Here is a 16176-nt window from a genome sequence, read left to right as displayed (position 1 = left end):
AAAGAAAGAAAGAAAGAAAACTTGAAATCAACCATGGTGAGATTATTGATGCCATGGAAATCAGCAAATACTTCAGATCAGGATTCCTTAGCCCTCAAAAAACAGATGGTTATTTAAAGCATTCATTACACATCACTGGTCACAGATACCTCACACTCAGCAAAACTAAATTGATGAGATGCTACTCTTCCTCACTCTACTCCTCTTGGCCCAGTTAACAGCACCACTATCTGCCCAAGTGCTTCCCAAAGAATAGTCAACTACTTAATATATATAATCTAGGTATCATCTAAGGTTATATAACAAAGAGGCCCCAAAATATAGTGGCTAAAGCAATAACTCCAAAGTGGACATTCCAGGACTGTGGAGGCAATTTTGCCGTACTCAACAACAGCTTTCATCTTGGGATCCAAAGTGCCCAGGCAGCTCTCACCACCATATCTGAGTCTCATCGTTTGAGAAGGGTGGTAAGGCAGGAAGCACAAGTCCTTCTCTGTTTAAGAACACCACTAACTTTTGCTCAGAAGTTGGCCAGATGAAAGGAAGGTTGGGAAGTGTAGTCTCTAGCCATGTACCCAGCTACATTACTAATAAAGAAGGGAGAGAGTTATTAGAGTAAGGCTGTCATTGATGGATAAATCTTGTCATTGCTTCCCCTTAAATATTAATTAAATCCATGCCTTCTGCTGCAAGCTAAGAGTTAATACTCTGTTTTTGCCTATATTCTGGCCTCTAGATAGTCCCTATATAATCAGCTTTCCAAATTGTTGCCAAAGATACCATTCTAAAATGTAAATTAAGTCAAATAACTTTCTTCTCCAAAGCCATGCAGCAGAGGGCCAACTTTCTTTGCATGACACACAGATTTGACCTTGTGTCCCTACTCAGAATGCCTGCCATCTCTACTCCAACACCAATTCATTGTCAGCTGGGAAAATTCAGGTCATTTTCTCAGGCTTTTAAATATTGCCTCTTCTAATGAAGAAAACCAAAAATTCATGGAAATGATTAGTCCTAGCAACTGGTACACCATACGATCCTCAGCCTATATGATTGTGAGAGCAGAAGAACTAGATGGTGCCCGGCTACCACTGTCAACCACTCAGAGGGGGATCTATGTAGGAGACCCTGGATAGAGAGGGAGAACAATGTGGAACAAAACTCAAAATCATTTGGAGAAAAAAAAAAGGGGGAGAACAGGTTTGCTGGTCTGATAGAGTCTGGTGGAACCACTGAGACTATGGCCCCTAACTGCCCTTCAGGTCTGGAATTGAACCCACACCTGTGGCTTCTAGCCAAACAAAAGACAGGCATAGGAGTTGAACATTTACCTAAGGTAGATACACTCCTTGGAGAGAACAATCATGGGAGAAAGAAGGGCTGCTTATGCACAGGGAGACAGCTCAGGGGGCAGGAGGGCATGGAGGGATGGACACAGGGAAGAAGTAACTATCGGGAGGAAGTGGGAGGGAAGGTGTTGCATTGTGGTAAATTGTAGTCAATGTCATGAGACAAAGTGTATGTGAACTGCTGTATGGAAAGTGAATTTGCTCTGTAAATTTTCACCCAAATCATAATATAAATGAATGAATAAATAAATAACATTGCCTCTTCTGTGAAACATATCTTGACCACACTGTTGTTTGTGCCCAGCTGCAATGTTGGCTCCATACCTACTGCAACTTTTCCTCTGTTTATTCCTGGGCATTTGCCACCTGCACTGGGCCAGGAGCTCCCTGTGAAGCCAAGACACTTGGTTTATCTTGCAGAGGGCTGAGTGAGAGCTCAACAAGCAATGGACAGATCCCCACAAGATGCCAACTCATTTCCAAAGTGTGGGACCTGGAGGGCCTGTTCCGACCACCTTGGACTCATTACCAAGGGCTCAGGTTCAGCCAGTTTGAATGCAGGTATGAAACGTGAGAATCTCCAGCTGACTTTATTGAATCATTTGCTTCATCATCCATATTCCTGGATAAACGGTAACCTCCATGAGAGTTGGATCAAGTTTTATGAGCCATTTCATTCCTAGCACATCAGGTACATAAGGGACATTTATGGAATGAATCGAAGCATCACAGCATTTGCCTCTGGATCAGCATTTTTCTCATGCATTGGTTCAAATCCCAGCTCTGGCACTTACCAGATGGGTAACCTTGGATAAATCACTTAACCTCTCCATAACTATGTGTCCCCATCTGCAAAATGAGACTAATCATCAGGTTGTTATAAGGATTAAATGACTTATTACTTGTAAAACATTTACAACAGTGCCTGGCACACAGTAGGTGCTTTGTATTTGCTAAATGTTGTTGTTGTTAGGTGCCATCGAGTTGGCTCTGACTCATAACGACCCTAGGTACAACAGAATGAAACACTGGTCGTTCCCCATCCTCACAATTCTTCCTCTACCGGAGCTCATTGTTGCAGCCACTGTGTCAATCCATGTTGCTAAATAAAAGGGCTAGTCTTTGACTGTTTTTCCAGTCTCATCCCCCATTGACACTGCTCTTTCCCACTAATTCATATTCAACCCTCCTTCTAGACTGAGTTCCTAACTATCCTCACAAATGCCAGAAATATTCATATCTCAGCATCTTTGCACATGCCATCATCTTCATAGAAGACCTTTCCCATCTGGTTCACCAGTAAACCCCTATTCTTTCTTCATGATATAGTTTAAACTTTACTCTTTGAAGCTTTTCTGGATTCCCAGAGACAGGTAATCCTCCATCCTCTACGCCTTTGTTGTATCTTATTTTCACACACACACACACACACACACACACATCTGAGCTCCCTATTACACCAAGACTCCTTGAGGGCAGGATTCTAACTTAGGCACCTCGGTGCTCCCACACCTGGCACCTCAGTATTCACACACACTGGCACACAGTCGGCATAAAAAATGTTTGCTGAATCAATGAATGAACCAATGATATGCTAACCAGACGGCTGGCGGTTCAAACCCACCAGCCACTCCTCGGAAGGAAGGTTGGGCAATCCTACTTCCGTAGTGATACTGCCTCGGAAACCCAAGGAGGGGTCACTATGAATCGGGTTTGACTCGATGGCACATAACATAACATAACTTCACCTTAACCACTTCCATAATAGAGTCTCACGTCAGATTCAAGGACAAATGAAAATTGACCACAGTTGACTGGGAGGTAAACCAATACAGTCCTGTAGTTAGAAGGTTATAGCTTTTCTACCAGCCTTAAGAATAAAATCCACTTCTCATTGCTCTACTGGAGCTCAATGTTGCAGCCACTGTGTCAATCCACCTTGCTAAATAAAAGGACTAGTCTTTGACTACTTTTCCAGTCTCATCCCCCATTGACACTGCTCTTTCCCACTAATTCATATTCAACCCTCCTTCTAGACTGAGTTCCTAACTGTTCTCACAAATGCCAGAAATACTCATGTCCTTATGTATTGTAATAACGAGCCTCAAAATCTCCCCAGAGACATTCTGAAGACCCCGTATTTTCAGAGTAGTCTTGCTGCCCCACTCTTAACCAGACACTTGACTCTAATATCAGACCGAGTCCTCACCACCAGCTGTTCTACAGAGGAGAGCAACGAAGGCTGAAGAGGAGCACAGAAGAGCCATGAAACAAAGTCATCTTTCAACTGGCCGATAAGACGTCTGGGCTCTAGTCCTGGCTCTGCCCCCAAAGTGACTCAAGACAGGTTCCTGCCACTATCTGGGAAACCCCTGTCAAATCCAGGGTTTGGATCAATGGTCACTAAAGTTTCTCTTAACTGAGCAATTTGTGAATCTGAGTTGGGTTGTGGGGGGGCATAGGGAATTGACAAGGTGAACTCGCACGGAAAAGTAAAACAATACCATTAAGTGTTAACAGGCCATGCAGGTCATGAATCAAATCACTTTCTTCTCTCTAGTGTTTCTTTGATTCTCACCTCAACACTGTGAAAGATGAACAAATACAAGCCCTGAGAGATTTAGGGGCTCATTCAATTCATCCAGACCTCAGTTTACAGGGAGACCAGTGACTGGCCAGGGTCACTCAGGACAGTGTCAACCTCCCAGCTCCTGCATCAGTGCTCTCTCCCCGACATGTGACCCTTCCTATGGCAGCCTGGACCCCTCTAGCCTTGGGATCCAGACCTGGACTTTGGACCAATCCAGGGCACATCAGATGTCACTGTTGCCAGTAAGGAACCATTAAGCCATCTGAGACATTATGTCCATCTGCTGGGAAAAGGTAAGGCCTCTTCCAGAGTGGGCATCTGGTGGGCAGAACCTTCAGGGGTGTTGTGGCTGTCACCCAATCCCCTCTTTCTCCATCATCTGTGGTCTTCATGCCCCCCTCAAATAAGCACATGGGAAGGTCCACAAAACACACATACACACATTCCTGTATGTACACACATACATATGCACATACACCAACACAAAAAAACACGGATATACAAGCACATACCTACACACACGTGCCCTGGCTAACCGAGGCTATCAACACTCTTCCTTCATCTTCCCTGTCAAAAGCCCTGTGGCGGTGGTGTCATGGCAGGAGCTCAGAAGAGCCTAGGAGTGTCCCTGTAGAAAACCCACGTGCTTGATAAATGTCTCCAGAACAGAGCAGGCTGAAGAGAAAGGGTAGGAAAAGGAGCTTAGGCCGAGTTAGCGGAATGCCTGTGTGTGAGTGGGTATGTGCGTGTCTGCACACATGTATGCACGTGTACACATGTCTATGCGTGTGTACACACGTGCATGTGTAAGGCCCAGGCACCAGGGAACGGGAGAAAAAGAGGAGCTATCGGTTGGAAAGACACACCCCCTCCGGTACGTCTCTCCTTCCTTCTCCCCTGCCCTCCCTGTCGGTGATTTCTTTCCAGCCTAGGTTTTGCAGATCTGCTCCGGAGCCTGAGGATGGACGACTCTCCCCGACTATGACGCCCTCTCTCCCTGCCCCATTTAAACAAGTAAAGGAGCAGGGGCTCCACCAGTCACCCTACGGAGTGCTGCTCTCCAAATGGGCGGGATCTCCATCTCTTTCCCACTCCGTGTGCCTGTCTCTGGCTGGTCTCTACCCAGAGCCAGAGGCTGAGGCATCTGCCCCTTTAAAGCGGCGGTCCCCGGCGGAGTTATTGTCTCGCCTCGCAGCCAATCGGAAGCGCCGTTGGGGGCGGGGGATCCGGCCCTCCGATTGGCCGCCGCGCGCCCCGCCCCGCCCGGGATCCCGGGAGCTGTCCGGACGCCTCGGTGCTGATCCCGCCGCCGCCCACGGGCCGCGAGCAGCCGAGAGGGCACTATGAGTGGGGGCGTCTACGGCGGAGGTGAGCGAGCCTCGGGCTTGGGGCTCTCCAGCCCGGCGCGGCCTCGCCCGCAGCCCCGAGGCCCGAATCCGCGCGACCCAAGCTCCAGACACCCCAGGGCCTGGCAAGTCGACGCTCCAGCGGGCCCAGCCCGAGGCTTGGGTCCCGCGCCGCCCCTGCCTTTAGTCCTCCCCGGACGCCTCGCGCTCTCCGGGCCACACTCTCTACCATGCAATCCACCGCCTCAGGTACCCCAGCCCCTTCCTTCCCCGCCAAGGACAGTGGCCTGAAGAAGGCCACTCAGCAGGACGGGATCCTGGTCGGCTTGACCCCCACTCTCGACTCCAGGCCGAGCTCCCACCTCCCCCTGCCCGGGCTGAAGGTGGCGAGACTGAGGCTTTGCCCAGACTTACGCTCGGAGGTATCCAGGGGAGAGAGTTTGGGGGAGGCCCCCTCACACGCCTGTCTCCTCGCACAGATGAGGTGGGGGCGCTGGTCTTTGACATTGGCTCCTTCTCAGTCCGCGCTGGGTACGCTGGTGAGGACTGCCCCAAGGTGAGTCTTCCAGCCCCCCCCCCAAATTACAGGGGCTCCAGACTCCCCCTCCAGGCTTTCCGGTGACCTAGGGCTCTCACAGACCTGCTGGAAATCTCTGCAGAGCGGGAATGTGGGCGCAAACCAGTGGCCGGCTGAGGGCCTTGCCGTGGGACTGGACGGGGCACGAGGGTGATCCTTCTCCCTGCCCATCCTCCCCCTCAGGCTGACTTCCCCACCACGGTGGGGCTGCTGGCCGCGGAGGAGGGGGGCGGGCTGGAGCTGGACGGGGAGAAAGACAAGAAAGGGAAGATCTTCCATATAGACACCAACGCCCTGCACGTGCCTCGGGATGGAGCGGAGGTCATGTCACCCCTCAAGAATGGCATGAGTAAGGAGCCTCGCCCACTGCCTCCTACACAGACCATTCACAGCCACGAGTAGCCCTTACCGTTGTCCAAGACCCAGTGACACCCCCTCACACACACACTGCTTCCCACAAATATTATTATTATTATGTTATTATTGCCTGGTTCCCAAGCCAGGGGCTGCCAGATTCCTGGGAGAGGGGCTTTGCTGCTGGAGCAGGTGCCACACCCCCTCCTCTGGAGTTGACTTTCTTCCTTCCTCTTTCCTTCGCGTCCTCTGACCAATTCCTGCCCTCGCTTGCTCGTCTCTGCACTCTGGTCTCCTGGCTCTAGTCGAGGACTGGGAGTGCTTCCGCGCCATCTTGGATCACACCTACAGCAAACACGTCAAGTCTGAGCCAAATCTGCACCCGGTGCTCATGTCGGAGGCTCCGGTAAGTACCTTGTCAAGCCCCTAGGACAACCCTGGGACCCAGGCACTTCACGTTACTCATCTGTCACCTCAAGTTGCCCCCATCACTCAAGAGACCTCTTCCCTTTTCAAACTTTCCTTTGAAGCACCACAGAGCTTCAACCATTTCCCTTCCTCATTGCCTTAGTCTTCATTCCTCCATCTCTGCCCTTCTGCTGTCCTTCCACCACCCCCAGAAGTCCTTCTTTGAACTTAAAAATTTTAGTCAACATTGTATATGCACATAAAGGGTCAGTTTGCTTCATAAAGTATGTTAAGAAAAATAACACTACCCTCTCCTTCCATTTCCCTTTTTCCAGAGGCCACAGCTTTTATCTCCTTTAACTAAGTCTTTTGATATTTCCATCCATATCTCTAAATGTCATGATTAATTTGTTGCTTATATATATGTGTGTGTGTGTATGTGTGTGTGTGTTTTAGACATTATGAGCTTCCCAGTATAGAAAATTAGCATTCTCTTTCATCTCGCAATCAACCCACACACATTTCTCCTTCCACAGCCTCATATATAGTTGTATTTTAGTTTTTTAAACATAAATAGTCAGAGTTTACACTTTTATTACTATGTATGATAATCGCGATTGGGACAGGAAGTTAACTTTGACTACTTTTCCTTTCCTGAACAACTTTTTGTTTTTCCTAGAACTGAAAATTGTCTTGGTTTTCATTTTCCTTAGTTTTCTACTTATTAATAATGTGACCCTCAATTCTTCATGAGTGATTTATAGCTCTTCTGAAGACATTAATTCCATGAAGTATTCTATCAATTTCATCTTCTGGAAGACATCATTCCAGGAGCCCACTGACCTGCTCCAGTTTGGATGTGTTGCCCTTTCCACAGGGGACGTAACTTTCCTGGCATCTTCCTCCACCATCATTTTGAGGCATTCTTTTGCCTTTCTCCTGTGTTAGAGGTCCTGTTTCTTGTATCTCATGATTCTTTCTCTAGTTTTTATGGAGTGTAGTAACTTCCTTAGAAAGATCATGAGAAGAAATTTTTTGATACCTTGCATGTCTGACCTTGGATCGATAGTTTGGTTAGGTATAAAACTCCTTGGAAATCATTTTTCTTCAGAATCTTGAAGACAATCCTCCATTGTCTTTCAGCATCTATTGCTGCCACTGAGAAAGCTGAAGCCATTGATTCCTTATTCTCTGATGTGATATTGTTTCATCCTGAAAGTTCATAGAATCTTCACTTTTTCCTCAGTGTTCCATAATTCCAGTGATATGTATTGATATGGATCTGTTTTCATCCATTACACTAGGCATTCAGCATGTCCTTTCAATCCAGAAACCATGTCTTTCAGTTCAGTGGAAAGTTTTCAAATTATTTATTTGATGATACATTTCTTTCAGTTTCCTCTATTCTCTCCTTTGAGAATACTGTTATTTGAATTTTGCATCCCTGAAAGGAGCCTGGTGGCACAGTAGTTACAATGCTCAGCTGCTGACCAGAAAGTCACTGGTACAAACCCATTAGCCACTCTATAGGAGAAAGATGTGACAGCCTGCTTCATAAAGATTTACAGCCTTTGAAACCTATGGGGCAGTTCTACTCTGGAATCAACTCGATGGCGGAGAGTTTGGTTTTTTTGTTAGTTTATTTGTTTTTAAACTGGTCCCATAATTTTCATAACTTTTTTCTTCTATTTTCCATCTCTTTATCTTTTTGCTCTAATTTCCAAAAGTTTCCCTCAACTTCATCTTCCAACCTGTCTATGGAGTTTTTCATTTCTGCTCTTAAAGTTTTAATTTCCAAGAGCTCTTTTTTTTTTTCCTTCATGTCACCTTTGTGTACTTTTTTTTTTTTAACTGTGGTAAAAATATATACAACAAAACAATTGCCATTTCAACTTTTTTTTTTTTTTAAGAAAGACATAAACATCACTCTGTTTTTCCTTTAATATTATAGATGAAAATCTTGACTCTGATCTGATTTTCTTTCCCTGGTGGATAATTTTGTTTTCTTTCTGGAAGTATGTAGGACTTTCTCTTTCTCCTTGGAATTCAGGAATTTCATCAGGATATGTTTGGATGTGAGGCCATTTTAACATGTGCAATTTAATGACGTTAATTATGTTGTGCAAGCATCATCGCTATTTGTTTCCATCACTTTTAAAACTAATTTCCTCCTAATTAGTGACACTTCTCCCTCTCCTCAGTCCTCAGTAACCACCAATCTGCTTGCTGCCTCCATGAACTCACTCATTCTGTATATTTATATACATGGATCATGTAATCTGATCTTTTGTGTCTGATTTATTTCACTTAGCATAATGTTTTCAAGTATCAGTACTTCTTTCCTTTTTTATGGCTAACTAATATTCCATTGTGTGTATATATCACAATTTGTTTATCCATTAATTCTTTGATGAACATTTGAGTTTCCATATTTTGGCTATTGTATTCACATATTGTATTGTATACTGCTGCTATGAACATTCATATACAAGGATTTATTTAGGTACCTGTTTTCAGTTCTTTTAGATATATACCTAAGAGTGGAATTGCTGGGTCATATGGCAATTCTATGTTTAGCTTTTTGAGGAACCACAAAGCTTTTCCACAGCAGCTGCACCATTTCATATTTCCACCAGCAATTTAATAGTGTTTCAATTTTTCCATATCCTTATCCTTGTCAACACTTACTATTTTCCATTTTTTAAGAAATTATTATCATCGCTATCCTAGTGAGTGTGCATGGTATCTCATTGTGGTTTTGGTTTGTATTTCCATAATAGCTAATGATGTTGGGCATCATTTCATGTGCTTGTGGGCCATTAAGGGTTTGTCTTTTTAAATGACCCCTTTACTAAAATTTTGATGGGATCTTGGGAGGGAATAAAACTATGCTTGTATTCAATCCACCATTTTATCCAGAAATCTTCCCTGGTGTTGTTGCCCCTGAGGTGATTAGAATGGGGAAGAGGGATGTACTGGGAACTGAGAGAACTGTGACATACGAATTGTATAATAAAGAGCATTGGGCCAGAAGTCAAAGCCCACAACTCTAGACTAGCTCTGTCAAGAGCTTTCTGTGTGATCTTGTGCAAGTTACATTTGCTGTCTGGGCTTTGTTTTCCTCATTTGGATTTGGACTGTGAGCTTTAAAAATCTTTCTATTTCACATTTTTAAGGTGTATGTGAGTCAAGGGGCCAGAACTCTGTGTCCCCCCGTCCAAGTTATGTATGTGTGTATGTGTGTATGAGTGCGTGTGTATGTACATGAATCTGTGTCTCTCCCTTTCTGAATCCTCCCCTCCTGCACTTTCTCCCCAGTGGAACACACGAGCCAAGCGGGAGAAGCTGACAGAGCTGATGTTCGAGCAGTACAACATTCCTGCCTTCTTCTTATGCAAGACGGCAGTGCTCACTGCGTATCCTCTGGGTTGAGCTGCTCTGCCTGGGTGGCAGGCCAGGGTGGGGTGTGTGATGCTCTGAGCTGTGGCTGAGCCCACATCTGTGAAGATCGGTGTCCTAGATAGGCAGACACCTCCCTTAGCTCCACTGGTGCAGAAGGCTCTTGCGTTGAGTGCCTTGGGCTAGCCAGATCAGCAACCCTTTCCCCTTTCCTGGATCAGGTGGAACAAGATGTCTTCATGAAAAGAGATAATTGGGCCAAGCAGACAGCAGAAGTTCGGTCCAGAAGGAGGGAGATGCATGACACTGAAAAGCTTCCTTTCCAAACAGCAATCAGCAAAAATTTATTTTTTTTTAAGGATTTACTTTGCACTGAATCCTGTACTAAGCACTAGGGTGATATGGACCTTAACTTCAGGGAGCCCCTAGGACATAGAACCAGGAATGAAGAGAGGTTAGGGCCTCAACAGGAAGGAATAGAGGAAGAAGCTGTCATTCAGACAGGGAGGAAGTGACTGGGGCTCAGGAACCTTTCTCTAAGAGACAGATCATAAACCAGAAAAAGCCATTTGCAGACTGGGGAAGGAGCTTGGACCTCAGGGGACCAGTGCATGACCAGACCAGACCTGGGTCCCAGTCCCTTCACTTACTGCTGCTGTCTCTTTGACCTACCCATCCCACGCCAGCTTTGCAAATGGACGCTCCACAGGTCTTGTGCTAGATAGTGGGGCCACCCATACCACGGCCATCCCAGTGCATGATGGCTATGTCCTGCAGCAAGGTGAGGCTTCGGCAGGGCTCAGGGATGCCTTAGAACGGCCAGGCCCTGACACCAACTCCTATTCCAGGCATCGTCAAGTCCCCCCTGGCAGGGGATTTCATCTCCATGCAGTGCCGGGAGCTCTTCCAGGAAATGGCCATTGACATCATCCCACCTTACATGATCGCAGCCAAGGTGGGACCTTTGGGAAGCCTTAGAGCTTAGGGTTTTGAACACTCACTGTATGACTATGCACACCATGACCCATCATATATCCAAGCAGAGAGCAACAAGGTCCCCAGAGGACACTGAGTCCAGTTTCTCATTTTACAGTTGAGGCATCAGAGATCCAAAGATGCTTGGCCAAGTTCACATAGTCAGCTGGTGGCAGGATGTCTGAGGGTCATGGTGGTGGGTTCTGGGCTCAGTACTTGAACCCAAGTTCAAGTTCAGCCTCTGACATTTGAGGCCTATGGTACCTACAGCATGGTTTTAAGCTCCCCAAGCCTCAGTTTCCCCTCCTGTAAAGTGGAGAGAACAGTAGCTAGGGTTGTTATAGGTGTTCAGTGAGCCGCCCCATGCAGAGTTCATCCTGGGCTCTCACACAAAGCACTGCTCAGCAAAAGCTGTTCGCTTAAGTCTCTGGTCTCCCATCACATGCCCTGTGCTCCCAGTTTTCTCTGACTAGAACATTTCGGATCAAGTAGCATTTTAAACCCCGCAGCCATTCCGTGGGAGAAAGACACAGTGGTCCGCATCTGTAAAGATTAACGGCCTTGAAAACTGTATGAGGCATTTTGTCCTATGGGGTTGCTATGAGTCTGAATCAGTTCCATGGCAGTGGGTTTTGGGGACTCCCTGCACATGTGGCGTATGAGGAACAGCCTCTCCCCTTCTCTCTTCTTTGTTTTTTGGGCAACAGAGCAGGAAACCCAGTGCCAGTTGGCTGCAGAGCCAGCCAAGTGCTGGGCATGAGAGGTGCAGTCAAGGTGGCCTGGGGAAAGGTGCTCACAGGCTGTGCCCCCACAGGAACCTGTACGGGAGGGCGCTCCCCCAAACTGGAAGAAGAAGGAGAAGCTACCCCAGGTCTCCAAGTCCTGGCATAACTACATGTGCAATGTGAGGCACTAGGAAGGACTCCCAGATACCACCTCCCCCCATCCCCTGTTCCGAGTTCCCTGCCATGAGTCAGAGCTGGGGGAGGCAGAGACCTTGCAGGTGGGCTGGGACCAGGGAGGTCAGCCAGACCCCTATCACCACTCTGGGTTCTCAGGAGGTGATCCAGGACTTCCAGGCCTCCGTGCTGCAGGTCTCTGACTCTCCTTACGATGAGCAGTGAGTGGGGCCCAGGGCTGGGGGTGGGAAAGAGGGCAGAATTGGGGCAAGGGGGCAACTTCCGGTGCTGCCCTTCTAGCCCTTCGTGAGCTCCCCAGGCAGAGTCTTGTTCCGTCCTGGGCAGGGTGGCTGCACAGATGCCCACAGTGCATTACGAGATGCCCAATGGCTACAACACAGACTATGGCGCTGAGCGGCTCCGCATCCCTGAGGGCCTGTTTGATCCTTCAAATGTCAAGGTCTGGCTGGGTGAAGGGCACGGGGGTGGGGGCTGGCTGGAGTCCCTGAATCCTGGACGGGTGGATGTGTGAAGGACTGTAGGGGGCTGGGGAGAGGTGGGCAGAGGACCAAACACGGGACACCTTTCTCCTCAGGGCCTGTCGGGGAACACCATGTTGGGCGTGGGCCACGTGGTGACCACCAGCATTGGCATGTGCGACATTGATATTCGCCCGGTGAGGTCCAAGCCCAAGGCTGGTCCAAAGGGGCCCAGGAGTAGTGAGGAGGTAGGGAGGGACTGTTCCTTCCATGCTGACTCCTTCTCCCTGCTCCCAGGGCCTCTACGGCAGTGTCATTGTCACCGGCGGGAACACATTGCTTCAGGGTTTCACTGACAGGCTTAATAGAGAGCTTTCACAGAAGACCCCACCGGTAGGAGCCCATTCCTGACCCAAGGCCCTGGACTTCAGTCCTGGCTTAGGCTTTCAGGACCAAGCCCTGCTCCCTGCTCCCTGCTCCCTGCTCCCTGCTCCCTGCTCAGATGGCAGGCGCCCTACCACCAGAGCAGGCCCCTTGCTCCCGTGGCTTCCCGGTCTTTCCCCCCACAGCCCCGTCCCTTCCCGGAACCCAGGTGTCTGCTTCCCCAGCCCCTCTTTTCCCCCAGAGCATGCGACTAAAGCTCATTGCCAGCAACAGCACCATGGAACGCAAGTTCAGCCCGTGGATTGGTGGCTCCATCTTGGCCTCACTGGTGAGAGGGGAGGGGCCTGGCATAGGGCTGAATGCAGGGAAGAGGCCACCCCAGGCAGCCCCCACTGCCTCACCCACCTCCTCGTTCATTTCATTCATTCAACAAACATTTGTTTTTTGGAAGAACAGCTGAGTGAATGCTCAGTCAGAACACAAAGAGCAGAAGGACAGGACTCTGGAGAGATCAGTTGGGATACGACTGTGGTGGCTTTGAGTGCCACCTACTGTGCTTGGTTAGCAAAGGGGCGATACTGAAGTTTTGGGGCAGGGGAGAGATGTGATGACCACAGGCATGAATCTTTGGAGATCAGGGTATGAGCTGGAGGCAAGGGGGCCCAGACAGGAAGCCTTTCTAGAGTCCTGGAGTTATCTAGTGTGGGGATGGAGAGTGAGGGGCAAGTAGGAAAAGGAGGCAGGGAGGTTGGTTTAGAGGCAGTGGGTGGAGAGACCAATTTGGACCTGCTGCTGGAATCAAGGCAAGGTGTTAAGCAGGGAGTTAGAGGTGCAAACCAGACCTGGCAGGCATCAGCCACACAGAGGGGACAGTGAGGCCATGAAATAACAAGCAGAACATCTACTAAAGGACGGAGTCCCCAGAGAGGCAGAAGGGAAAGTGCGAAAGTTAGGAGACTGGCAGTGTGGACTTAGCTCAGAGCTGGGAGCATGTCAGTCGCACAGGGTTATTGGTGGCCTCCTGCATGATTGAGGTGGACAGACAACCTGACACAGTCCCATCTTCATGAGTAAGGACAGTGTACAGGAGGAGACAGTTGACCAGGAAATGACCACACAGTGTGAGAGCATCGCTTCATGGGAGGGGCAGAGTGAAGGGACCTCATCTAGTCCGGAGAGCAAGGAAGGCCTCCAAGGAGAACTGGCATTTAAGCTGGGATGGGAAGAGTGAGAACTCATGAAGCAAAGAGAAAGAGGGTGCTCAGACTGTGGGAAGAACCTAGGCAAGGCCCCCAGGCCCCCAGGAGCCATGTGAGATCTAGGTTTAGAAAGCTCACTTGGCTGCAGAGTAGAAAGTAGACTGAAGGGGGCCCAGATGGAAGGAGGGAGATGGTGCTGTGGTCTCCACTATGACTGGGGTGAGGCTGAGGGGTGGGTGTCAGTGGGTAGATATGGGAGCTTATCAGGAGATAGTAATGACAGAATGAGGACACTGTTTGGATTCAGCAGGTGAGAGAAGGAAGTCATCAAGGATGATGCCGAGGACAACAGCTTATGTCAGGGGCTAGGGCAGCACTGTCCAATAGGGACATAATGTGAGTCACCTGGGCAATTTAAAATTTCCTAGTAGCAATATTTAAAAAGAGTAAGAAAAAAAAAAAGGTGAAATCAAGTTTTAATAATATATTTCACTTATATATCCAATGTATGATCAATGCAAAAATTATTAGTAAGATATTCGACTCTCTTTTATTGTATTTAGTCTTCAAAATCTGGGTGTATTTTGCACTCATGTGTGCAATAGCAGCATGTGGCTAGTGGCCACTACAGTGGGCAGCATAGACCTAGAAGATGAGAAAGACCAAAGAAGAAGCAGGTTCCAGGTCCTGAAGGACCCTCAGGGGAAGGGCGTGTGTTTGAGTCTGGAACTCAGCACAGAGAGATCTGGACCCAAGGAAGAGATTGGAAATGGGAGGGGTGTTAGCGTTAGAGGTGAAGCCAGGGGAGTGGATGAGATGGGCCAGGAAGGTGTGTTCTGTGAGCCAAGGACAGAAGCAGGGGTAGACACCCAGACACTAACCTTTGGGCAGAGACAGAGCAACCGTCTGAGAAGGGACAATCTGGGACGTCCAGTGCAGGATACCTCAAGAGGAACGTTTAAGGGGGTCAGAGTGGGGAGCCAGAGTGAAGCCAACTCTGTCCACACATTGGATGGCCTCAGGGCTAGCAGAACGGAAGGAAGATTTTTCTTTGGAATGAGGGAGGCTTGATGTGTCTGTGAGCACTGATGGCATGGAGTTGGTGGTGGGTACCTGGTAGAGGAAGAATGTAGTAGGCTTTTGGGGTGCCAATTGCCTGGCCTGGGGCTGTCAGTTGTATCACCTAGCTCGGGAACAGTGCCCGCAGTTAGGGACTCAAGAAATATTTGTTGAATGAATGAATTATTGATTGAATGATATGAGGGGGTATTCTCCCTCTGAATACGAAGCAGGGGCCCAGAGGATGGGGCAGGGGAAACTTGGGGAACTAAGTGGGGGGAAAGCTGTGGGCCTGAGAGGCGGTGAAGGGCAGGAGGGGGGCTTTTGAAGGCAGAGCCCCTCCTTCTTGTAGGGCCCCCTGACCGCGATGTCGTCCCCACCACCCAGGGCACCTTCCAGCAGATGTGGATCTCCAAGCAGGAATATGAGGAGGGCGGGAAGCAGTGCGTGGAGCGGAAGTGCCCCTGAGGGCGTCACCTCCCCAGCGGGGTCGGAGAGGGCGCGCTGAGTGGGCTTCCCCAACACCTTCTGCAAAGTGCAAATCGGAGCCCCTAGCCTCCCAAGCCCGTCTGCTCTTGCCTTTCCCTCCCTTCCTCTTAGATTGTGACATTTCTGGGTTGTAAGGAGTAAAAATGTTTTAAGAAAAAAAAAAAAGTTTGGCTTCCTTGGGGTGGAGACTGGGGACAGAGGTCCGGAGGGAGGCGAAAGGGCCACACGTACATTCATTCCGGGACCCCACGGAGGACGCGTGGGCACAGTGTTGGGTGGGGACTGTAGCAGAGCCCGAGGGGCCACAGTTTCCTCAGGTTTCAAAGGGGCTAAGATCCTGGGAGCTCTGGTAGCATAATGCCTAAGGCACTTGACTGCTAACCAGGAGGCTGGCGGTTCAAACCCACCAACCACTCCTCGGAAGGAAGGTTGGGCAATCCTACTTCCGTAGTGATTACTGCCTCGGAAACCCAAGGAGGGGTCGCTAGGAGTCGGGCCGACTCGGTGGCAAACAACAACAAGAAGATCCTGGGAGAGTCCTGCAGCGAGGCCCTGGCGGAGCCAATGAAAAACGTCAGGACCCAAGAGCGATTTGCGGCTGGTAGGGGGCGCGGGCACAACTGCTGCTGAGACAGAGGCTGGGCCGAGATGAGAGCCCGCCCCGAGGGG

At 48.9% G+C, this 16176-nt stretch overlaps 1 protein-coding gene across 1 annotated transcript; it reads left to right on the top strand.

Annotated features, from left to right (window-relative positions):
• The first annotated feature begins 5282 nt into the window (after positions 1 to 5282).
• ACTL6B (actin like 6B) lies at positions 5283 to 15486 on the top strand. The gene is made up of 14 exons (XM_007955844.2): positions 5283 to 5307; positions 5765 to 5841; positions 6046 to 6211; positions 6522 to 6622; positions 9943 to 10040; positions 10710 to 10804; positions 10872 to 10978; positions 11813 to 11902; positions 12057 to 12118; positions 12243 to 12357; positions 12493 to 12573; positions 12674 to 12769; positions 13002 to 13088; positions 15406 to 15486. The coding sequence occupies exons 1-14, from the start codon at positions 5283 to 5285 to the stop codon at positions 15484 to 15486; spliced, it is 1281 nt and encodes a 426-aa protein (XP_007954035.1).
• The last annotated feature ends 690 nt before the right edge of the window (positions 15487 to 16176 follow it).

Source organism: Orycteropus afer, unplaced genomic scaffold (genome assembly GCF_000298275.1).
Source record: "Orycteropus afer afer isolate SDZICR_OR568_19922 unplaced genomic scaffold, OryAfe1.0 scaffold00542, whole genome shotgun sequence".
Lineage (NCBI taxonomy): Eukaryota > Metazoa > Chordata > Mammalia > Tubulidentata > Orycteropodidae > Orycteropus > Orycteropus afer.
Note: the sequence above shows the minus strand (reverse complement) of the source record. Positions and strands in the feature narration are given on the sequence as shown.

Excerpts from the sequence above, each read along its gene's own strand:
- ACTL6B (XM_007955844.2), top strand. The coding sequence starts at position 5,283 with ATGAGTGGGGGCGTCTACGGCGGAG. Across the intron at positions 5,308-5,764 it reads TGGGGGCGTCTACGGCGGAG|ATGAGGTGGGGGCGCTGGTC; the intron begins GTGAGCGAGCCT and ends CTCCTCGCACAG. Across the intron at positions 13,089-15,405 it reads GCTCCATCTTGGCCTCACTG|GGCACCTTCCAGCAGATGTG; the intron begins GTGAGAGGGGAG and ends CCCACCACCCAG.